The 24,892-nt window shown below is 41.6% G+C and overlaps 1 protein-coding gene across 4 annotated transcripts in view; it reads right to left on the bottom strand.

Annotated features, from left to right (window-relative positions):
• The window catches only part of LOC129173221 (dynein axonemal heavy chain 9-like), a 262,968-nt gene that overhangs the window by 131,062 nt on the left and 107,014 nt on the right, over window positions 1-24,892 (bottom strand). For all 4 annotated transcript variants that reach the window (XR_008567198.1, XM_054763939.1, XM_054763948.1 and 1 more), the window contains 11 exons: window positions 23,559-23,846; window positions 20,411-20,621; window positions 20,206-20,333; window positions 16,790-16,898; window positions 12,441-12,588; window positions 12,096-12,270; window positions 8,348-8,521; window positions 8,064-8,271; window positions 5,790-5,955; window positions 3,916-4,018; window positions 335-574 (listed from right to left, as the gene is read on the bottom strand). Coding sequence is in view for 3 of the 4 variants with exons in the window: in XM_054763939.1 (XP_054619914.1) it covers window positions 335-574; window positions 3,916-4,018; window positions 5,790-5,955; window positions 8,064-8,271; window positions 8,348-8,521; window positions 12,096-12,270; window positions 12,441-12,588; window positions 16,790-16,898; window positions 20,206-20,333; window positions 20,411-20,621; window positions 23,559-23,846 (1,950 nt within the window). In the remaining variant the exon portion in view is untranslated. The remainder of the gene's footprint in view (window positions 1-334; window positions 575-3,915; window positions 4,019-5,789; window positions 5,956-8,063; window positions 8,272-8,347; window positions 8,522-12,095; window positions 12,271-12,440; window positions 12,589-16,789; window positions 16,899-20,205; window positions 20,334-20,410; window positions 20,622-23,558; window positions 23,847-24,892) is intronic.

Below are 24,892 nucleotides of genomic sequence, written 5' to 3'. Positions count from 1 at the left end.
AAGCGTCTCTCTTGTTCTGCTCCCATGCCCTGATATTATATTCCTCAAATATATTAAATCATCTCTAATACCCTTGCAAGTGCAAATCCATTCTATATTTCAGACTTATTTCTGGCTTTCAGGCTGAGCTGCTAAATCGATAATCATTTAAATGAGAAATTAGTGACAGAGTCGTGGTTCTTTCTGAGTAGGAAGCAGCACCATCACAAGCAGAGAGCAGAATTATATTACCGTGGAAAAGTGACCTCTGACATTGCACAGTGAATAAAAGAACCAGAACGTGTTCTTCTAAAATAACTCACGTGGGCAATTCTGTTTTCTATCTATGTGTCACCTGGAAGATGTTGGAGAGGTCTCGCAGGCTGAAGATGTAGTGAAACTTGACTGCAGTGGGGAGGAAGGTGGAGGCGACACACAGATGCAGAGCCACGGCTAGCTGGACCAGGGATGAGCTGTTCTTTCGCACAGCGGAGGCGAAACCTTCGCTTTGCAGGTGTTGCCACAGGATTGAAGTGTAGATGGTGCTGAGGGCCTCAGCTCCGGGGAAAGAAAGGGCAATGACTGAGAAGTGGCGCTGCAGAGAGAAACACAATATCAACAAGGTAACAGTAAACTATTTGCAAAAGTCCACCAAGTAGGTTGTTTGTTGGATGTGGTCAAGGGGCCTAATCCTGCCCATTTCAGGGGCTTTTAAAATGCTATGGGATCCCAGTGGGGAACTACTGTATAGTAACTTTCTTTTAATAGAACACTGCATAAATCTCAAGGTTGTGGTTGTGGTTGGTTGTGAATGGGGTCGAGGGTCACCACCACCCCCCACGCCTACGCAACCACTGTTGCATAGAGACGTGTTCCTCCCAACCGGTTATGTGCTAATGGTTATCAGCGAACAGTAAAGACGAATTGGACATAATTGGATGAATGTTGGAGAATCCAGCGTCTAACTCTGCAGCTGTGGCGAGAGCATGGGAGCAGTGACCTTGAGGTGGGTCTTTAGCAAACCGGAAAACAAAAAAAATCTTCCCATTGCCGCCTTCCCCCGCTTTCCAAGATACACAATTGTTACATCCAAAAAAAATCAAAAAAACACTTTCTGGTTGCCATTTGTTTCCTAAAGTTGAAGATCTTTTTGAAGAAGAAATTTCGTGAAGTTCTCGTACCCGACCATTCACAAGATTCAGGAGTAGCATACAAATTTAAATAGGGATAACTTAAAAACACACCAACCTCATGTATGGCCCTTCCACATCAAGTAGAAAATGAGTAAACCATTTTAAACATACACAGAGGAAACTTGGTTAGCGTCATTAATTCCTTCCAGAAGGTCCTACTCTAACCAAAACGGACGCTAAATGAATCAATTTTTCCTGTTAAAAAAATGAATGTTCCAGAAAGCCAAAAAATGTAAACAAAAAATAGTTTTACAATTATAGTTTTACATGCAGTAAACAATTCCAAATGCATATAAATACATAATAATGATGAATAAAAGGGCTAAATGAACATTTAAGGTTTTACCATCATTGAAGACGTGATTGTTGATGTGAGTGTCTCCAAAGCAAGGCACCACACAGACACCACCTTCCTGTTTTGCCATGAGTTATTTCTTGAATTCAACAGCGTTTCTCACCTCAATAACACAAAATGGAGCCACAGAAACTTCCAAGTGCCAGCATTTTGAATTTTGATTTGAGTCTTCAATCTACCGGACATTGTACAAACATACTGAGTGTGCATGTGATCATTGCCATTGGTTTGTTCCAGGTCATGTGGTTGCTACCCAGCAATAAATCATTTTAAAAAATTACATTTTCTGAGACATTTCTGTGCATTCTAAAGAGAGAAAAAAAAAACATGAAAAACATCATGGGACACACCTATTTCGACCATAAAGCCGTCTAAAAAACCCCAACAAGGTTTTATGGTTTTATATACATGCTGTGACCATGCAGTAAGAGGCACATTCATGATAACATGTAATACTTACACTATTTTGCCGTATTTTAATGATTTTAGACATCACTGGAACTTGCTTACTTGGGCGAATTGATTTCACAGAGCCCACAGATGGGAACTAACGCTACTTGCGTCAACAACAGCAGCACAGAAACCACGTGTCTGTTTGCTACTACTAATCATGGCAGACTTTGTGAAAGCCGCCGCCGACGACTACTTTTAGACAAAATGGAGTGTTTCTGCTGCACGGAGTGGCAGTTTTACCATCGATGGAAACGCTTTGTGTGTATGTTGAGGAGGACATTGCTCAAAGTCACTGCATCACAACAAACAAAGAACTGTCAGCGCTAACAAACCCTGAAATGATATAAACTTTTTTCCACCTACCTAAAATAAACTGGAAGAGACGCCCCAGACTAGCTGGACCAGACGGACAACTGTCCATCGACTAAGTCTCCATGATATTTGATACATGGAGCACATAGCACATGATATCCCAACACAGTCCATCTAGCTGTGTATAAACAAAACAAGGAATGTGGGCTAATGCTTTACAGATAATTTGGTTGTCTATTTGTAGTGGTTAATATGCTTGTTCTTGTATCCCAGTCAGTTTTGGAGTGGGCCCGTTATCTCTCAGTAGTGCTGTGAGTCGCTGTGTCACTACGCCAGAAAAATAGTTCTTCGTGTTTGCTGCTACAATAAAAACATCACTGTAGCTTGGTTTATATGAGGGTCAGTTATGTAACTAGAACATTGTCGGTGTTTTTTTTAGGTCTTTTTAGGGCTTTACAGTAAAAATAGGTGTGTCCCGAAAGACGTCTGTGGTCATGTTTCACAAGGATTGCGGATGATGGGCAAAATTCCCAAAACAAGTGCAGTTTTCTTTTCAACATCAGCTGATGAATAGCCTATTTCACTTTAATGCTTGTTTGCAATAAATTGCTTACTCAAAACATTATTTGCCTCACTCCCATTTCTTCTTTGTGCATTTTGAAGCTCTATTTAAAATCTCCTTAGCCCTTTAAGTGCCAAAGTGGCGACATTGCTGAATTTAACAAGCCATTTCTGTGAAAATGGTGCCTGATGTAGTTAGTGCGTCACACCAGCAGATCTGTAACATCTGTAACTTCAATCTGAGCAACATTTGTGGGTGTTTCTCAGCAACGTTTCTAAGTTTATGGACTTCGCCCCTTGTGCATGCGGAAGAGCGTCCGCTCTCCATGACAGTCCACACGCAGCATGCTTTGCTAAACCGTGTTCGGGGTGGCAGAAGGGGATGTGGTGGGTCGTCAAAACACTGCTAATGGTGAGTGGGGTAGCGGAAATGTAAAAAAAAAAAAACGCAGAAATAGCTGCGTACGTGGTACTATCCACGAGACGACTATCACAAGTGGATCAAACATTCGGATGAACCTGTTAATGAGCGGGTATTGTGGAGACAGGAATCTGAAATTCTGAGCCTGGTGATGTCATAATATGCAACTGGATGAGTAAATTTACTCCAATCACAAACTGTGGGTCATACTGAAGATTTTTCCAATTCACAGCATGCTTTTATCTCTAACCATTTTCAAGCTACAACCTCAACTGGTGTACAGGCGTGTATATCTACACATCCATGTAAACAGCAGAACGTCAGCTAACAGCTCAACAAAAACAGTCGTAGGAAAACAAAAGACAATTCAATCCACAAGCACTTCAAACAAGCAAGCAGTCCGAGACCAGCGTATATCATTATTAATTTAATAAAGCAAAACATGAATGCAACAAACTAGGCACTGTTTGAAATCGAACACTTCGCTCTCAACATCGTCATTTACACTTGCCATTGCTATGCAAGCAGGCCTACAGTATAATTAACAGAACATGGGAGAAAAAGTTGGGTGTACTGTACTGTGTACTGTATATTTATTACAATGGTAATCTTAATTGGTATATATGGTCCTCTGTACGTACCTGCAGCCTTGGATTGATGGTGAAGCTGCCAGCTGTTGGGTTCATACAGGACACATACTGAATACTGTGTATTTCCTTCAAAAGGAGCTTATTACGGTCATACCTGGAAGTAGACAGAACAATTGTTATCTCGTTGCCTTTCATGCATGTTACACCTCACATTTGCTTCCACAATGTTTCACACACCCACACATCTTCAGCATGCTTTTGTCAATAAGGATGCTGCATCTCAGTAACACGCTCAAGTCTGTAGCTTTAAAGTGTCGCTCTAATAGGCTGACCTTGCCTGACTGTGTCTGATAGTGTGGAACCAGGTTCAAAATGATGATCCAAAGATGAGCAAAAGCATCCTTTTGAGGGTGAATAATAAAACGAGGCTCTCACATTTCACATCATATAGGCATAAATGCCATTACACACTGACACCATTGACCAGGACCTTTCTGCACACAAAAAGGAGGATGTTTTCGACAAGATGGCTGTTTCTCTGAATCGCTGGGGTATTACACTCTTCAGTCGTTGACATCCCATTTTCTGAATGCACCCTTTTCTGTGTGTCCATGTGTTAACACATGGACGAAAAAGCCATTGAAGCACAAAAGTGGGGGGAAAACTCAGAGCCGCATGTTATCCTTCCAGAAAATTCAGAAAAAGTAAAAGAAAAGTATTTAATACCCTGCTGACTTTGCCCCCCGAAGAGATACAACAGTCCATAATTGATATAACAGAGACAGAATGTTAAAAAAAAGATCCACAAAAAACTTTAAAGGTTATACATTCATTTATATTTGAGTGAAATAAGTATTTCATTCCTCAACAACCAGCAAGCATTCCATTCTATTCCATGTCCATGAAACTGTCCATGTAGAAAAGTACTCTGACTCTCAACTCATTATGTGAATAAAAGACACAGAACCGGCTTTGTCTCATTCAAACCCTTCCAGCAACATGGGCAAGACCCAAGGGCAGTCTAAGAACCTCAAGGACAGGATTGTTGACCTGCGCATGATTGGAACAGACTACAAGACCATCGGTATATATGGTAAAAAAGAGACCATTCTTGTCAAAATACTTCATAAATTGAAAAAATGCAAGACAGCAGCTAATTGCCCTGGCTCTGGAGCGCCATGCAAGATTTGACCTGGTGGTGTAAGGATAATTGGCAGAAAGGTTATGGACCAGCCCAGAATTACAAAGGAGGAGCTGGTTAATGATGTCAAGGGAGTTGGGAGGACAGTCACCATGAAAAGCATTAGTAAGACACTTTGCTGTAACGAACTGCGAGCCTACAGTGCCCGCAATCTCCCCCTGCTCAAGACGACACATGCAGAGACCCGTCTGAAGTTGGACAATGAACACCTGAATGACTCAGACAAGACCTGAGAGAATGTGATGTGGTCACATGAGACCAAAGTTCAGTTCTTCGGCATGAAGTCGACTTGACATTTTTGTAGGCAGAGGAATGGTGAATATAAGCCCAACAGCATGCCTACTGTCAAACATGGAGGTGGAAACATTCTGCTTTGGAGCTGTTTCCCTGACCAACAACTCTCCTGAGACGTGTGCAACACTGGTGACCGACTACAAGAATCTGACCTCTATGCTTGCCAACAAGGATTTCTCCACCAAATAGTCACTTTTAGCTTTGAGATCAAACAGTCTCCCTCAATCAATTATACATCAATTCATAACCTTTCTTTAATGTTATATTTTTCTCTCTAGCAATAAAACATCACAAAAATTATGGAATGTTTATAACTTTAAATCAGCAGTGGACCAAATACTTTGTGCATGCGGAAGAGCGTCAGTGGATACAGTGGATGTATTTGATCACGTTACATACTGTGTATTTTCTGGCTACATGAGTGCATTACCAGTGGTTATAGTCCATGTGTTGGCGTATGAGTGTGTGTGGTTGGACTGTGCCATACGCATCCACCTCAGGCATATTCAAGTCATCTATGAAGTAAATCAATCTTCTATTGCCGGGGGGTCCATATTTGCGTCCAGCCTTTTTCTCAAGGGGCTTTTCCAACACAGCTTTGAGGAAGACAAGCATGAGAAATATAAAGATGAATTATTATTCAATTATGATGATTGCAATTAGTGAGTCAGTGTGGAGTCAGGGAAGTAGAATAGAATCCAGGGTTTTCCCTAAAGTGTGGACACAAAGAAACTATGGAGTGATTGCATCAAGTTCAGGTGACACTTGCAAAGCGCATCAACCTTTGCATTACGTATGTTACGTCTAATTTATATGTGTATTATATGAGGTGTGACAGCATGTTTTAGACCAAATAAACAACTAATGTTATGATAATTATATAATAATAACGAGGGCTGTCAATCAACTAAAATATTTAATCATGATTAATCAAATTTTGTCCATATTTAACTCATAATGAATCGCATTTAATCACAGACGAAAAAAGTTTGATTTATAATAAGTAGGGATGTAAATCTCTTTGTGGTAAACGATTCAATACACACCTACAACGATGACTATCAAACGTCTATCAAATTTCATGTAAAGGGATATACATTTGGGAAATATGGGTCATTATTTCATTAAAAAATAATGTACAGTTAGAAATCCTTCAGTTTTTTTATATTTAATGCGAGCGGTGATTTGTCCAACTTTGTTTGGCGGTCTTTGAATGCACCTTCTCACGTTCTCACACGCTGCACAGACAGACGGATGCAGCTTTATTCATCCCCATGAGAAATTCACACAGACAGACTACCATACTGTATTTTTACACTTTTTCTTTCACCAACATAGTTGCTCCCAAAAGATGAGAATATGTGGGAATGCATAAAAGTAAGATTTCATTACCTTATTGAGTGCTAATGTGCATATTTGTGGTACACAACCTCTCTGCAAAAAAAGTCCAGGCTGGTACTGGTGGATGGTGGCTGTGTATTCATTTCATGCTTTTAATTTGTTCCTGTCATAGTTTTACACAATACATAATAAATAAGATAAAGTAGATCACAATAATGTATGTTTTACTGATGTGTTGATGACCAGCTTGTTGCTTAATTTAATTTATTGGTATTTGTGTTTCAGATTTTCTTATTCATTTTCTTGTGTTTTTCTTTCTTTTTTTGGGGGAATGACCAAAACAAGAATTTCATTGCATAGCAGAACTACCTGTTTTACTGTGCACGTGACAATAAAACTCTTGAATCTAGCTAGTCAGCTGCTAATGCTAGCTAATGGTAGCACTACTAGCTCTTCAGCCATGGTCACATTGACAGAAGCCCCCCACATTGCTGTCCTTGGCTATGCCTGCCATTAACTAGCAGCTCGTGTCCAAATTTTAGCTCGCAGTTCCAAGCAAATAAATCAGCTGAGAGAAGGCTCGCATCTAAAAAAACACGTTAGTTGAGACACTCGTATGCCAAGGTACCACTGTATAAATGACAATAAAAAATACCAGCTATGCTTCAGTACCTTCTCGCTTCTCTCTTTCTCTTTCTGCTGGGATAGGCTCCAGCATACCCCGCGTCCCTAATTAGGATAAGCGGCACAGAAAATGGATGGATGGAAGTTGTGGTATTGCCATTTATGACATGTATTTTCTCGCAGGCTATTTCTACTGTCTATAAACATTTGCAGCAGCATTTCTTGATATGCTGTCTTATCAACTGTTTTAAAAAGCAGCATGTACTAAACTATACAGTTTGAACGCTCACCATTTTTGCCTAGGTGCTGAAACCAATGCACAGAGTGAACCCTAGATCTCGTGACATCCTGCTCTTTAAGTCTGTTTTTCCCTTATTGTCTCCCAAACATGAGGCAGACTCTTCTGATTGCAGTGTGTCAAAACATTGTTAGTGAAGTTAGATAAAACGTAATCTTTTTATTACTGTATTTTATCTGTCCGTGTGTTCAGTGTACAGCGTGAGTGTCTTGGCTGTTAATTTAGGGTATAAGTTGCGACGTTAAAACGTGGCCTACATCACAATATTGACCTCCTGTACTTCGTTTACACATATCTCTTCATAAGTCATTAAAATGGATAAGAGCCAAACAAACATGGTATGAATTAAATGAAAATAAACACAAAACGTTCAAGAACAGAAATAGAAATCAACCTACGTGAGTAAATGACATCAGATAAAATGTTGTTGCAGTTTTGTACCTTGTAGCATTGCAGATGTGGTGTAATAGTTGAAAGGGACGTTTTTAACCATGTATTTGTCAGCGTGCAATGATGAAAGTTTGTCTCCAACTAAGACAGACTTCCCAGTGCCAGCATTCCCAACCAGCATGACGGGCCTCCGGTGTTCCAGCAGACAGTCCATGAGGTAACGGACTCGGATGGTCTCCGCTGTGTGAACCAGACATGCCTGCATAGTGGAAAAAATGTGTGTGCGATATGACCAGTCAGCCATCGACCAGTCTTCAGAATTTGCTGTGTAATACCTGAAGTGGGGTATCTGCATCCATCTCAAATTTGGGCACCATTTTGGACCAGGGTTCAAACTTCTTGCTGTCTGGGTCGATGAAGTAATCGAACACTGTGCCTTGGGATGGGAACTTGATGGTTTTGAACTCAGCCACCCACCACTTGCTGAATTCCACTCTGTGGTCGACTAGCTATACTCGCACAGACACATTGGGGGGATCAATCGATACCCTAAAATGACTTCCTCTCTGCTTCTGTGTTAGACCGTTTATCCCTAAGTACTGGACACATAGGCTAAAATGCATATATTGTACATATTTAACATACAGAATATAATAAATAATATTACAAAAAAATGTTTCTTTATTTGGAATTTAATAAATTTTAATATACAGTACATTAATTTTAATATATACATTTATTGTATGCATTAAATGTTTGGATATTTATTATTTAATAAATTTCCCCCCAAAAGCATTGTTTAAAATAATTATTTATTTTATTGTTTTATTTATTAATTAAATTACACTCTTTAGTGTCATGCAGACCTGCCAACCTTGAAGATATTTTAGAAGTACTCCGCATCTCATTTGAGCTTTTTCTGGTTACATTATGCCTGGCGATCCGCTGTATTCTGATGATCGGATAGAATCGGCTTCGGGCCGATCGGCGTATAACGTTGGTAAATCTGGGTCACACTCCAACATGGTAGGTGGGATAATGCCCCTCAGAGCTGGTTGCCATTTGACTCCCACCACCCGCAAAAAGAAGAAAACGCAACACCACCATGCAGACATGTCTGCGGCGTACCGTGGTGAAGTTAGTTTCACATTAGACGTTGGAAATTTGGCTCCGTAGCTACAGCGGTAGTTCCCCCTCTGTGTGCTGGTACTGCTGTGTACTGTGATGGTGCGGGGAGCTCACACGCGAAGTGCAGCTGCAACTGCTGTTGTTTATACTAGAGACCCTCAATAAATTACTACTGTGTTGGAGAGAGTTTGTTAAAAAAATGTCATACATTCTAAATCAAACCACAAATTGATCTATAACCATGTCCAATGATTATATCTACCCGACCCTAAAAGTATTTTGCAGGCTCATTTGATCATTTATTGGATAAGGGACCGACTCACAGAGGTTTATTACAAAAGCCAAACAATATTGTTGGTCATGCTGTGTAATAAAGTAAATTTAGCAATACTTTGGTTGCATTGCAAGTGTTTGCATTTTTAATGCTTTGAAGAGCTACAGTATTTTCATGTTTGTAACAAAAGCTTATTATTAAAAAAAAAAAAAAAAAGGATCGGAACCAGATCAGATCGGATAGGCAAGACTATAAAAAATAAAATAAAAATCGGATCGGATTGGAAGCCAAAAACGGGGATTGGGACATCCCTAATTTTGCCTACATATATATTTTTGCTATGTTTTTGGTTTATTTTATTTGTCATCGGCCAAGAAAAAATAAGCCAAAGGCTGCAATTGGCCCCCGGGCTCTACTTTGGATACACCTGCTTTTATGGCTCTTTTACAGCTCTTCTTCAATTTTGAGCATCCACACCTCTGTTAAAAATAGAATATTTTCCACTCTGTTTGAGATACTGTACGTGTTTGTGCATATCTTCCTCAAAGTCAAAACACACTCACAAGACCTTTCACTTGGAACAAAATGCATCTTTTCATTTGTGCACACACACACACATTTTCTAGATATATTAATATCTGTCTGAGGAGTGCTTATCTGTCCAACCTAGACTGGCTGGAACCAGTTTAAATTAATTTCCCAACAATTAAGAAGTGAAGTTTGCACTCATTGCACTAACTCTCTCCAGTGCTGCTATTGCAATTGTTTGTATCTACTCCTGTTTGAATTCAATTCTAAACTGCCCTTGAGACTCAAAGACTCATTTCACAGCGGTTAGAACAAAAGTGCCCAGGTCGACTTTCGCCCTGTAAAAGAGGCGGACAACTGTTGCCGCTCTGTGGTGGATAAGCAGAACGTGTTGCCGTATTTATCTAAAACAAAGTAGAAAATATTCCATTCCTAACACCTCTCATTGACTACTGAGCTTGTGTCGCGAGCCAACGCTGCAGCTGGAAGCAACTGATGAATGACTACAGTCAGTAAGATGAATTAAAAGGAGAAGGTGTTCGTGGAGGTGATCTGTTCGCCATCGATATGAGTCAAGCGAAATGCAGCAAAATACGTACCTGAGAGCAACGGTGCGTACAAGCGTATTCAAGGGTCAAAATGCGTGCTGTGTATGAAAAATGTGTACATGTTGGCAGGTCTGATAATCTATATACAGTGGTGCCTTGGTTAATGTCATTAATCCAGTCCAGAAGATCCAACTCAAACCAAATCAAACTCTAACAAAAGCAAATTTTCCCATCGAAAATAATGTAAATCCAATTAATCCGTTCCAGACATCCAAAATTGCTAAAACAAAACACATTTCATATGCAATAATTAGACAATAATTCTAGTTTTACATGCAGAAAATGATAGAAAATGGAAAACTGAACATTTAACATCATTTTTATCTAGTTTTGTTGGAAACCCCCCCCACAAAATAACCAATTAACAAAATAATCACGTTATCCTGCAACCACAATTTGCAAAAAATATATCAAATGAAATATCAACGTTCTAGAACCAATAAACATGTACCTTGCCGTTGAAAATAGAAAATGAAAAAACAAAAGAAAACATTGGTGAGGAAGTGCGCTGCAGAGAATGCTTTATGTCTGGTGACGTGTGCTATGCTTGACTGTGGATGTCGAGAATATGCTAGAGTGAGTGGGAATGCTTATGTTTTGTTGTTGGAAGCACAAATGGGTGTTATGGATGTAAAATGAGACAGGCAGAAACACAGTGTCACCGTTGATGCACCGCCGGGTTGATAGACTGTTAGGCAGGATGCTGTGTATGCATGTATGTGTGTGTGCACGCACACATTCACATGCCTCTGAAATGACGACGGTGTTCTGTTTAAGCCGTAAAATTCGGACGCACCCGTGCCTCGGTACGATCCATCGCCTTTCCCTTTTGTTCTTGTTACATCGTGTATCTCTCTACAAATCTGATACAAACACTGTTGTCCCAAAATGGCTCCAGCGGCACACAATTCATTGTGCAAACACGTGCAAGTATCGTGAGATTCCAAGATGTCAGCGTAAACAAACCCGAATGTATTTTGCACGCTAAACAAGCAGGCAAACTCAAGCCAAGGCAAACTTTTAGCAAACGTTAACCAAGGTACCACTGTATATTATAAGTCCAGATGTAGCGATGGAACCGTGCATGTCATTCCGAATGATGTGGACACAAACCAGGGCATACACATGAAAGCTACAGTATAAAATAGGGGCAGAAGCAATCTTATCCATCCATCTGTCTGCTTCAGACAGCAAGGCATTATCTGCTGACTGAAAGTTGCTTGGTACTGTATCCCTGTATTGCCTTAAAACCCTCCAGTCAATAAAACCACTTAGCACTGGAATGCATCTGTGATGGGGAAATAAAGTGGAGTACATTTGTTCCAACTTGTATGGCACCAACGGGATTGTTTAGTAACAACTCTTCACCACCTTTCTGTTGATTTAAATCCCGCTGCCAACGTGTTCAGCAGGACCGAAGTCCATTTCTTTTTACAGATGGATATCTCTCACTTTTTTCAAGGGCGGGCATGTCTTTTCATTGAATTCTTATCTCTATACAGCCACTTTGAAAATGCTTAACATGCCGAGATGCTTGAGCAGTACCTGTTCTTGGGACAAGACTCCCCCGAAGGCCCACACAGCCGCAAAAACAAAATACAGCTCATAAAGCTCCTTGGCACAGTCTGGTGGGGTATTTTCTGTCGTAAGCAAACACTCCAGCAAGTAGCAAAGCATCTGGACCATACTGTGCTCAGGAATGGGGATGATCTGCTTAAACCTGCACAGTGAGGTTACCAGATTAAACAATCCCATCTGGTTCAGATGCAAAATTAAAAAAAAACATGTAGTATTAATGGCCCAGTGCTAATGTAAGGCCACACATTGACATAAAAAATGCAACCCAGGGGTTTAATAATATATACAGTAATAATACAAGGGATACTGCACCTCAGTCTCAGGGCATCCAGGCAGGAGGGGAGGTACTTGTCAAATAGAATGGTGAGGTTAGCCTTCTCTGATTGTGCCTCTCTTTTGTCAATCCAGCTGGACACTAACAGGTTCCAGCCAAGGTCTGCTGGGTTTATGTACAGGATTCCTGGAGAGAGGAGGTGAGCTGCAGCTTTAGCACTACTGAAGTTATGCATGCATAAAAACACGAGCAAACTTGAATGCTTGTGAAAAGCTGATCTACTAACAGGGTGAAACGAGGGTTGCGTCTGTCAAATGAGTAAAATGGCACTGCCAGTCCATTTTGGGTGTTCATGAATGTTCATGAATAAACAGAATATTTGCAAGTCATCAGAATGCACAGATTATTGGGAAAAGGATATGCTAAAGTAATAATTTAGCACCGGAAGTATGATTGATCAAGGCTGAAACCTGTTTGCGGCCTGTATTTCTGTGTCTTTTTTAGTTTTGTTTGAAAGGCAGGTGCAAACTGGCGCGTTACGCACGGCCACGGTCTTTGTAGCGAGAAGGAGGCATGCAGTGACACCCTTCCCTGCACTGCCCACCAAGGATCCCCACGTCTTTATTCACAAACTCAGTGGGTAAATAAATTACTGTCTTTTGCTGACACTAAAGAGTCTGCAATTTGGAGTTCAAGGAATGGGACATCATTCAGAGATCGATCATGGTCTGCTGCTGGTCTCGCCTCCCCGGCTCTGGTGCTGAGCCTCCCTCTCCGGGATTTGCTGCCCTGCAGGTGTCGGTTGGGGCTGTGTGGTGGTTGGCCTGGCTGCTCGCCCGTTTGCTCATTTGCTGGCTTTCCTCCTCGCCAGCTCCTCTGTCTGCCTTGCTGGGAGCGTCCTGCCATTGGGATGGGTGGCCTGGGGTGTTCCTGCACCCTGGTTATTTTATTTTTTATTTTTTTCCCTGCGTCCTGTGTCGGGGGTCGGGTATGGGGTCGCCCGGGGCGAGCCGGGCTCCATTCCCTGTGGGTGGGGGGAGGTGGGGCTGGCACTTCTGGCATGGGTGGGTTTCTTTTCGGTTCCGGGGGCGTCTCTGAGCCTGCTGGTGCATTTTTTTTCCCCCGGTGCCCGTCTGCCTTTGTGAGGTGTGATCTCTCGCTGGTCTCGGGGGTTGGCTGTCCTACGGCCCACCGGCGCCCTGTTTCTGGTTGGGACTGCCTCTCCGTGGCCCCTTAATGGTCTTCCCGGGGAGGAGGGCTCTATGGGCTGGCTCTTGGGGGGCTGATCTTTGTGCTGCCTGCCCCTTTGGGCCTGGTGGCTTTCTGGCGGTGGGGACTCGGCCTGGCTATTTGGGCCGGGGCTTTCTGGGCGGTGGAGGGGGGCCCCTCTCCTTTCATGCATTTTCAGTGACAATTACACGCCCACACATTCTTGCACCTTTATATATATGAAGTCTTCCCCACATACAGAGATACCTGTACACACGTACATATGCACACTCACAGTACATACATACTCATTATGTTGTTGGTTTTATTACAGCGACGGTGATATCAGCAGTATGACGATAGTTTTTGTATTACAATGATGTGCGTTACAGTTATCGTCACTCTGTTGACTGTCATAGTTCATCATTTCATTACTACAATTATGTCTGAGTGTTTCAATGCAGTATTGTCATTGTGATCACTATCATAGTTCATCATTTCATTACTACTAGTATGTGTGTATTATGTATTATGTGCTTCAACTGGGGCTTCAACTATAAAAATGTGCATGGGAGTCTGACTAAAAGTCTCTGTATGCCAAAAACCCAAAATGTGGGAACGGATAAGAATATTCACACCACAGATTCACACAATTTGTGGTTTATAGATTCCACCTAGAGAAAAGTGTGCGTACGCAACTCCGCCTAAAGTTACGCCCATTCCACGCCTCCACTTCACCATACAAGGTCAGTGCAAATTGACTCAGGATGAAGAGGCGGACTTTACGGAAACGGAGGTGGAAAAACTGGAAAAAGTGTCAGATTCGGAAGACACAGCAGTGGCATAACACATAAAACAAAGATTGAGTGTCCGATGTCCGATCTCATCTGTGTGAATGGAGCAGGGCGAACCAAGGCAAACCAAAAAAAAAAAAAAAAAAAAAGTGGTCCCTTATGAAGGCACACATTTCCCTTTTTAGTGAGCATGTTTCTAAATTTTTCCTAACTGATACCCAATTTTAGATGAATATATTCTGAGCAAAATCTGTTTAATTTAAAGGTGGACGCAAAGACACAAAACAGTTATGTTGAAAATTGATTGCTATCATTACAGATGGATATACAGTATATTTAACATGATGACATTCACACCATCAAAATATTAGGTATATTATAATCATATGAGGAACTAATGTTGTGTGTTAGTTCAAAGCACAACAGAAGAAAACCACATCGTTTGTGGAAAAGGAAAGAGTACGTTTACGCACAACTCTCAATTTACAATTCCGATATCAACCGATACCGATACCAATATGTGTAACATCACATATGTCATAGATTGAACACATTGTGGTGTCCCAACGAGAGCGACTTCTACCTCTCCCATTGCCTACAATCGGCTGTCCCTCCGTCTACTAAAACTATCACGCCCGTTCTTGATGCTCCAACTGACTTTTTAGCAAGTGTAAGGCACCTCATAGGCCTTATGATTGCTGTATCAATATCCTTTCTGTGTGGGGAGGGCGTACTGTATAACATCTTGTCCAAGCACAAAGCTATTACTAGCTGCAGGAGTAATTTGACTCTTTTCTTCCCTTGTGGGAGTGGGATTTTTCTTTGTGGGCAATAAAAAACATCATCATAAATACTATTTGCACCTGCTCACCTTCGCCTTTCACGCTCTCCAAGGAGTTAAAGACTTGACTAAACTTAATGTATGTAATGCCTACCATTAGTGCCTATAAGGAGATGAGTGGAATACGGCATCCAACACACCCTCTATTGACTATTGAGCGCACCTGAATATAATCTGCACCCACTAAATTTAAAGATAAAAAATATATTGTACATATATAGGCTGCACCTGTCCACGTCCTAACATGGAATATTTAGTCCACATTCTTTTAAGCTTTTAATTAAGTAAACACTTTTTTCCAAACAGTGCGTGTAATACGACTAGTTAAACAGTAACCTACCATAAAAACTAATGCGTCACTGTCTTCATTTTTCATCAAACCACTAAAGTCGTCTTCTTCAGTGTCGTAATTAAACACCCTCATAATTCCTTCATCACACACTTTGTCAGTCTCGCTCTCTGTTTTTCGTTGTCGCTTTCAGTGTCACTTTGGTCTTGAGGTAAAAAAGCCCTTGAGTTTGTGCTGTCTTCTTCATCACGCAGTAATCCAGCCTTTCCAAATCCATCGGTGATAGTGGATTTTTTCACACTGCTCCACACTGTCAGGATCCACTGGCAGACTTGAGCAAAAGTTGCTAGATCACGCGCGTTTAAGTTCAAAGATGTATCATATGCATTTTCTGTGTGTTTTCCATGATGAGGGTGTGTGCACGAAGCGCAAAATAGCTGTTCTGAAGCATACAAGGTGTCGTGAGATTAGAACGTGACAATAACTTAGCCACAGCCCCGTATAAGCTGCAGGTTTCAAAGCGTGACAAAAAAGTAGAAATAGAAATTCTGGACTACTATATCTTTATAAGGGGCTAAACTTACAAAATCAACAGGGGATAAAATACTTATTTTCCCAACTGCAAAGTATACACTTGCACCTAAACTGGCTTTACGCAATTCACGGGCTGATGCACTCAGGGATGTACATTCATTTATGATGTTTATCCTGTTCAGAGTCATGGCAGGGACTACAGCCTAACCCAGCTGACTTTCAGCAAAAATCCTGGGGAGGGTACCAGTCAATCACAGTTTTATGTTTGGGACATGTATGGGTATTGATCCCATGCCAGTTGCTTAAAGAGAGCTATTTGAACCACTACACTACTCACAGCCCCACAGTACGACAAAGACCCAAGGCCAAAATCTTGCTATCGTAAATATTCTATTGAAGTCGTGTATCGTTGTCTTGTATCGGTGACGGAGATAAATGCATGATACCATTCCTAACAACGTATTGTGGATCTACCGTATAACTGCAAGGCATTTCTGTACATCAATAAACTCACTTTAATGCCCATATTTCCGATGTCATTGCCCCATTTCTGAGATTGATTGCATACTCTGTATTTCTACACTGCTAAACCTGCGCATGTAGCTTCTGTAACAGCAATAGGCCACATCATGGATTAGAGAGAGAAAGTTCATTTTTTTAATTCATAAATAGGAATAGTTCTTGTAAGTATTGTAAACCAAAACAGAGTGAATACTACACCTGCTCTGGACACAGTTGCAGGGGTAGCGGTCTGAAGATGGCTGATCTCAAACACCAGTCTCATAGTGGAGTTCAACGGGATCCGCTCATTACTGGCCAGGGTCAGGACCTAATGGATTAAGACTGGATTTTTATTAAATGATCAAACTCTCACTGTAAATTATTTTCATTTTCAAGGTTTATGACCTTGGAGTAGTTTTCAACAAACAAAAGCAATTTAAAATAACACCATGGCTAATACTATGAACTGTTTAGGGTGTAACAGTACAGTGGTGGACGTCATAAAAAGTGAAGGACAGGAAGTGTGCCATTCACAAGCCCGCGAAGTGTTCCTAAAAGTGGACAAAGAGGCGAGGTATTGCTGGGTTTCAACCACATGACACAAAGTCAGTTTGCGTCCTTTCGAGTCTTCAGTTGGGGGGGCTGCTGTCAATACACCACCTTTCAGTTACAACGGAGATGCCCACACATCCTACTATTATTAAGGTTTAGAGCCGGATATGCAAGCCAAATAGCTTCAAAAATAGTTGAATGTGACGAAGTGGATGCAGAGGCTCTGAATAAGAAAGAAGACTTTTCGTAAGAAGTAAACAATTTCACAAGCGAGGACTGAAAGAATTACAAAAGTATGGAGACACATCACTTCTTTACATCTGGTCGGAAACCCAAATTAGGAGTTACAGCCGTGAAAAACAATGTTGGCCTTACTGGCGTATGGGTAAGTAGTGCATTTGATGGATTGTTGATGCATGTGTGAGATCTTAGAACTAGCCTAGAACTTTTTCCATATGCTTCTTCTCAAATATTTTGCTGTCATCTATAATTTGGCGTCTGCAATGTGAAGTTAATGGTGTGCCTCAATGTTGAGTTCGATTTTTCGGATGTTTAATCCGAGTTTTGCATTAATGTAGATTATGTAGATGGCAAGGGAATGTTTGGTTGGCTGGTTCTAGGGATGTAAACGTCTTTCTGATAGACGATTCAATTTGAATCTGGACACAAAGGTTACGATGCCATTCAAAAACGATATATTTTAAAAACGGAACCATTCAATACGATTCGATTCAATTATACGGTTAATGTTTGTTGATGTAGACATTAATTTGATATTATAAATTAAAGAAGCCGATTGTATAAAAGTGGCAATCTTACAGTATTTTCAAATGTGTAAAAGAGCACAACATATACCCACGCATGCTGTAAGGCAGGGGTACCCAACCGCCCAAACTTTCAAGCGTAATGATTAATAAGAAAAACACACAAAAAAGAAGTAAATAACCACAACAAATTGTATGTAAATGTATATCAGTTTCGGAAATATGGGCCATTATTTTATTCCAAAAATAGCATACAGTTAGAAATCCCCCATTTGTGCATATGTTGTTTGTTGTTCCACTTTGTTCGAGGGTCCTTGAACACACCATCTAACTTTATCCCATGGTGCACAGATTACACAGAGTACTGTTCTGTATTTTTCTCCTTTTTCTTTCACCTCCTGTTTGGTCCCAAATGCTGATACTATGTGAGACTTTATAAAGGTAAGATTTGATGACCTTATTGAGTGTTAATGTGAATATTTGTTTGTTGGATTTGTGTTCAAGTTTATTTATGCTTGCAAACAGTGACTGTATAATCTCGTCTCTGCAAAACAACCGAACTGGTGGATGGTGGCTCTGCATTCATTGAGTGCTTTTAATTTGATGTTGTTCCTGTTTTAGCTTTACACAATACCTAATACAGTAGTACCTCGCATAACGTAAACCTCCTTTCACGTAAATTCCACTGAACGTAAAGAATTTATGTAAATTTTTCGCATCGTATTACATAAGGAATTCCATATAACGTAAAGTGTCAAGTCCGTGCAAGCGACAGAGAGACTAACAGAGTACACTTGGTGACGCCTTCTGGCTTCACGCTCTCATTAGCTGATTATCGGTGCACCGCCTACGCTCTCATCTCATTGGCTGATTATCGGGGCACCGCCTACACTCTCATCTCATTGGCTGATTATCGGGGCACCGCCTACGCTCTTATCTTATTGGCTGACTTATCCAGCGCGTCCAAGTTTGTATGTGAGCTCCCTTCCTCATCGTAGTCGCCCTTAAACGAGTTTGCACGCATTGAAATCTCTTCTTAATTTGTTTACTTTTATTTGTCTTAAAATTACCGGAGTCATGGGCCCTAAACCAAGTATAAGTGGTAAGAAAAAAATGGAAAAGTTGTCGATCGAAAACAAAGCAGGAAATGATCCAGAAGCATGACGGTGGTATGAATTTAAGTGATGTTGCTAGACTATACGGCCGTTCCTCATCGACCATTATACCTTATTTACCTTATTTGATATTGGAATGTTACTCTACTATGTTTATGCTGTTTTCTTATATTTTCCAGAGCCAGAGTTTTGAGACATTTTTGCTGAACTTTCAGGACCCACAGAACATAGAGTTTTAGGACTACATAAACATTGAAATGATCTAAAGAAACTTTAGACTCTCTTCTTTCATCAGAAAAAACTGTTTGTTTCTAGCCTTTGTGGGTCTTTAGATATTGGCGGTAGAACATAGGGTAGTTTCCGCAAAAACACCTGATTTTGACAAAAAAACAGGGAAAACTAGCTTTTTCTGCAGAGAAGCAAATTCAAGCAGAGTGACGGTGGGGTCTGCTGGATGTGGGGATGAATCCCTGCCTCTGACCGATCCAGACGGCAGCCGCTCGTCAGAAGAATCAGGGTCGGGTTCTGAGTCACCCGACTCTGAATTGCTTCCCATGTCAGGCTCCGGCGTCGCACCACATGGATCAGCAAACCTAACCACTAGCTTGTTCCTTCGGCTTCCATTGTCAATTGCATTTGTCTCTACGTCACCCATGTCACCGCTATCTTTCGCAATCGCGTCGGTACAGATCCACCGTCAGACAAGCTCTGTGACAGTGTTAGCTGCAGGTATTTTTGTTCTCCGCTCGATTTCTGCATGTGTTTCGCCCTTTTCTCTCTCAACCCACAACCGTCTTCTTCATTGACAATCTGTTGTTGCCGGTTGGAGGAAAAGAGAACTGTTGCCCCCTACTGGGACAGAAATACATTGCCTGCCAGTCAGAAATTCACACACAAGATGAATAAGACTTTGATCTGTAGCTCCCGCGAAAAAAAGCAAAAGACGTCAATAAACGTCTTTGTCAGCGAATGTTACTTTTTGAAAAGACGTCAATAGAGGTCTTTGGCAGTGAGAGAGTTAATACCTCAAGTTTCAACGTGCCAAAGGGTAAAATAAAGTTTGTTACGCGCAATATTTTACGATAACCAAGATAGTGTTCAATAAGAGGTCAATTTTGGGCAAACATTTTCCTCAAAAACAGAGGCATTCAAAATCCGAGGATCCACTGTACTTATTTTTCCCGCTGCATATATTATGTCACACCTTGTTGTCATCCATGACAGTGTTGAGTGACTCAATCCACATGGGGTCAATGTCTCCATCCAAAACAATCCACTTCGGCCCACTGTGACTGATGTTGGCCAATTCACGCATTATACAAGAAAACAGACCTGTGGGAGACAATGTACATACAGGTAATTAAATACTGACTTTAGACTAGCACTTCTCTAAAATAATTGCTGATCACCATCTTTCCACTCTCTGGTTGCTGGGTTGATGATACCAAACAGCTCATCGTTTGTCACCGCTTTTGGGTTCAAGTCCACCCACACGGGTCGACGTTTCATATTCTGGTAGCTTCTTTGGAGTGATCTCAGCACCTGGCTCTTCCCAGTACCGGCGTTCCCAATCACAAACACAGAGTGACGCACGGCCAAAAGCTCTTCCAACTGCACCACCTAGCGTAACAGACAGAATGAAATATTTAAGAATGTTTTGTCCCACAACAAGGGCTGAGGAGCCATTTCTATGCGTAACTTTGAGCAAAAATCATTATAATAATAATTTAGAGAAGAATGACAGAAGAGCAGCATATTCTCTGTTCATGGCCCACAATAAATGGCGTGACCTTCCATGCCTGCATAAGTGAGAAGGACAGAGTACTCATCTGAGCAGTTCTATAATATAATCTTGTTTCTGTGGCAGCGGTTACGAGGTTTGACGCTGAAGGCTGACATTTAATAATTGATTAGACTATTTCGCATTCGAATGGGTCTTCCTATTTTCCCATATATTTCTAATTTGTGGACTTTTACCAGTGATTCAATTTTAACTCACACCTTTCTTTGGTCCACATACACTGCTTTTGCAGTATGGAGAAAAAAAAGATGTCATGAGGGATACCTCATCTGGAGCTTACAAACAACAAAAGTTAATTTAAGGAAAGCCTTAAAGCGCGTTGAGCTGAGACTACTGTATTACTACTTGCTTTTTTTTGCAATTATAAGTGAGATCCTGAGACTTGTGTGGCTTTGGTTACTTCTTCTGAAGAACCAAAAAGGTCTTTAAAGGCCTCGTCTCCTTCAACGTCACAAAATTGACTGTTTGGAATTTGCCCAGAAGCATCAAACATGGGACATTGAAACGTGGAAGAAAGTTTTATTCTCTGATGAGAAAAAATGTAACCTTGACGGTCCCGATGGCTTCCAGCGTTACTGGCATGACAAGGAGATCCCACCTGAGATGTTTCCCACACGGCACAGTGGAGGGAGCGCCATCATGATTTGGGCGGCCTTTTTATCCAATGGAACAATGGAGCTTCAGGTTGTGCAAGGGCGTCAAACGGCAGCTGGCTATGCAGAGATGTTGCAGAGGGCATCCCTCATGACTGAAGGCCCTCGTCTGTGTGGTAATGACTGTATTTTTCAACAGGACAACGCTGCACTCCACAGTGTCCGCCTGACAGAGGACTTCTTCCAGATGAATAACCTCACTCTTTTGGACCATCCTGCATGTACCCCTGATCTAAATCCAAATTTGGGAATGGATGGCAAGGGAAGATTCCAAAAATGGACATCGGTTCCAGACAGTGGATGCCCTCTGTAAACCACCTGGAGCAAGATTCCCACTAGCCTCCTGGAAACACTGGCATCAAGCACGCGCAGCGATGGTCTTATGGTCAGCTGATGAACAGCCAATTTCACGAAGAAATGGGAGTGAGATAAAACATTTTTTGGGCATTTCCATTTCTTCGTTTTCTGCATTTTGAAGCTCTACTTAGCTCTAATACTTAGAACCTCCTTTAGATCCAAAGGTGCAAAATGTACATTCTTCCGATTTTTCAACTCGTCTTAAAATTTTGATCAGGAGTACATCAACACACACACATTTTAGATCACACAAAGACTCCATCTGCTTCTGGTCCTGACCCCCAGCCAAAATCAATGTCAAACATTTTGCCTAGCCTTGTTTTAGAGGGTCCACATTACCATAAAACATCCATCCATACACCCTGGACTGGTCGCCAGCCAATGGCAAGGCACATATAGACAAACAACCATTCACACTCACATTCATACCTATGGACAATTTAGAGTCTCCAATTAACCTAACATGCATGTTTTTGGAATGTGGGAGGAAACCGGAGTACCCGGAGAAAACCCACGCACGGGGAGAACATGCAAACTCCACAGAGAGATGCCCAATGGAGATTCAAACCCAGGTCTTCCCGATCTCCTGACTGTGTGGCCAACATGCTAACCACTAGGCCACCGTGCAGCCCTTATCATAAAACAATGCTGAATGATGAATATTTGAAAATATACTGCAGTGCAGATTATTTAGCCTTAGTAGCATCTCTCGGGTAAAATTATAAAGAGCTGGAAGTCAACCATTTATATTGAACGCAATGTCTGTGAGGCGATGCCACAGAATGTGCAACAGAGATGAAAAAAGGAGATTTTTTTCCCCCCTTTTCCACTCAAACATACAGATGGTGAGCTCAATCAATGCAATCGACGGGGCTCCTTGGGGCTCCTTATCCGCCTCCATTCAGCAGGCGCCCAGGTGGCTTTGCACACTCAAAGGCCCCGGCTGATTACTGCTTTGATGTGAGAGGGACTAATGCTAGCACGAGCTAATGCTAAAGGCATGCAGTCTCTCTCACCTCACTGCTTCTCTCCTTGTTGACTGAAATCAAAAGGTTGGCTGCACAAACAAAGACAGTAAAAGTTCAGCCTCTGTTGCTGTTGATGCTGGCTATTGACCGCTCTGCCATTCTCTCTCTCTCCCATTGCTTTGTTTCTTCTTTTTTCTGTGGCTGTCTCACACAATGCCAGGGTTAAATGGTATGGTGCAGCCCTGGCCTCCATTGATGTTGTGTTATTATGTGGTTTCCGTGTCTATTTGACCTGAGGCAAATTGCACTTATTTCCCGTAGTCTGGTGTTCACCCGTCTCTGACATAAGGTGCCTTCTTTCAGGCGTGTGTGTGTGTGTGTGCATATCTGTATGTAATATAACAACGATAATAAGGTCAGCAGCTCAGGTACCTAAAGTCTCATTGCAGGCAACTATTGGCGTCTGCAATATTTGCGCAATTCATCCATATCCTCTGAGTGCTCGACACTAATTGCTGTTTCCCACCGAAGGATTAGGATGAGGAGTAAACAGCTTTTGGTGAGAACTAAGATAAATCCGAATGAAAGTGTCACAACTGCAATATCTGTCTAAATTGTTAAGGATGAAATCCCATTAAGGGACTTTGCTTCTTCTTAAAGCATCTCAGACAACTTGTGATTACATTTGTTTGTGTCCTTCGTCTTGTGGGTTTGAAATTTGCTGCAAACAAAATAAAATTTGATGGAGCAGACAATTTAGAAGTTGGGTTTACTGTACCTTCAGCACAAAATTGTCTTCAGCCTGTAACTTCAAGTCGAGGACAGATTCCTTCACATGCTTCTCAAAGTCCAGGTCTCTTTTCCTGACTACGTCCAGGGCGGGGAACAGGTCACCTATGAGCCCGATGAACACTGGCATGTCGTCGGTCACAATTTTGGGGATGTTAAAGTCTCTCAGCGCTCTCATCAGTACTTGGTCCTCCGGTCGGCCAGGATCACCTCTCTTTAGAGAGCCTGCGACGACCAGTACGGACTTGATGGCTCGGAGGCCCCAATCGTAGTGGTCCTTCAGAAGCAGAAGAAAGACACAGTTTCATGCTTTGATTGATTTATGATAAGCGTTTTCCCACTAATAGGAAGGTGGTGTCATGTTTCATGGCTTGTTTACTTTTGCTTTGAAAGTGGCTGACGATGAAAGATATTACAAATGACAAATAACGTGACAACACAAAGACAAAATCATGGTGAGCATTGATCATTAATCTGGTTTGAGCACAATACAATTTAAAAAAAGCCAGTTTGAAGTCTGCATTTTGAGTTTGAGTTGAAATGGCTGCGTCATCATGCTACGCCACCTACTGTGCTGCATTTTTTGTGTTTGTGAGCTCTGCATAATCAACATAATATTGTAAAAATGCACTCTCTGATGCATGCGTGGCTGAGGCCATGTCCACACGAACACAGATATTTTCAAAAACGCACATTTGCTCCTCCCGGTGTCAAAAAAATCTCCATCCACACGGTGACATTTTGAATTCTATTTCCGTCCACACATTCACAGGCTGTCCTGCGCTTGCCAAAGTCATGGCGGTGCTGCGGCCCGGACTGTCTGGGCAAATATGGCGATTCACAAAATATATTGTTTATAAAACCGTGCTGTGAAGTGCAGTTCATTTTATCTGTCAAGACAGAACTCCATTGGCTGTGACGCTATCATTGCTGAAATAATTCTGTGTATCTGGCAAATTGTCCTTGTTTAACTGCCTCCACAACAGTAGTTATGCAGCACCAAACAGGCATATATAACTTTAAATGCGCGGGCGAAGAAGCAATGACAATGTCCTTGCCAAAATAACGCCATGCTTGTCAAAGTTGTCCCACAAGCTTGAGGTTCGATTGTGTCTTGTCCCAGCTCGCCGCCATTGGCGGGATCGTCGGGAAGTTTTAGTTTTCGAGAGCAAAACAGCAGAAGCATCATCCTCCGAAGCCCATAATGGTGCCTTTGTTCATCAGTGCAAAGCGAAAGCAGGTGTATGTTTACTCTTACACACATAAAAAAGTCATTTCACTATGCTTAAATCCAGCAATGTAATGCTAGCCATTGCGCACATG

The sequence above is a fragment of the Dunckerocampus dactyliophorus genome, chromosome 2 (assembly GCF_027744805.1).
Source record: "Dunckerocampus dactyliophorus isolate RoL2022-P2 chromosome 2, RoL_Ddac_1.1, whole genome shotgun sequence".
Classification (NCBI taxonomy): domain Eukaryota; kingdom Metazoa; phylum Chordata; class Actinopteri; order Syngnathiformes; family Syngnathidae; genus Dunckerocampus; species Dunckerocampus dactyliophorus.
This window is presented reverse-complemented; position numbering and strand designations above follow the sequence as displayed.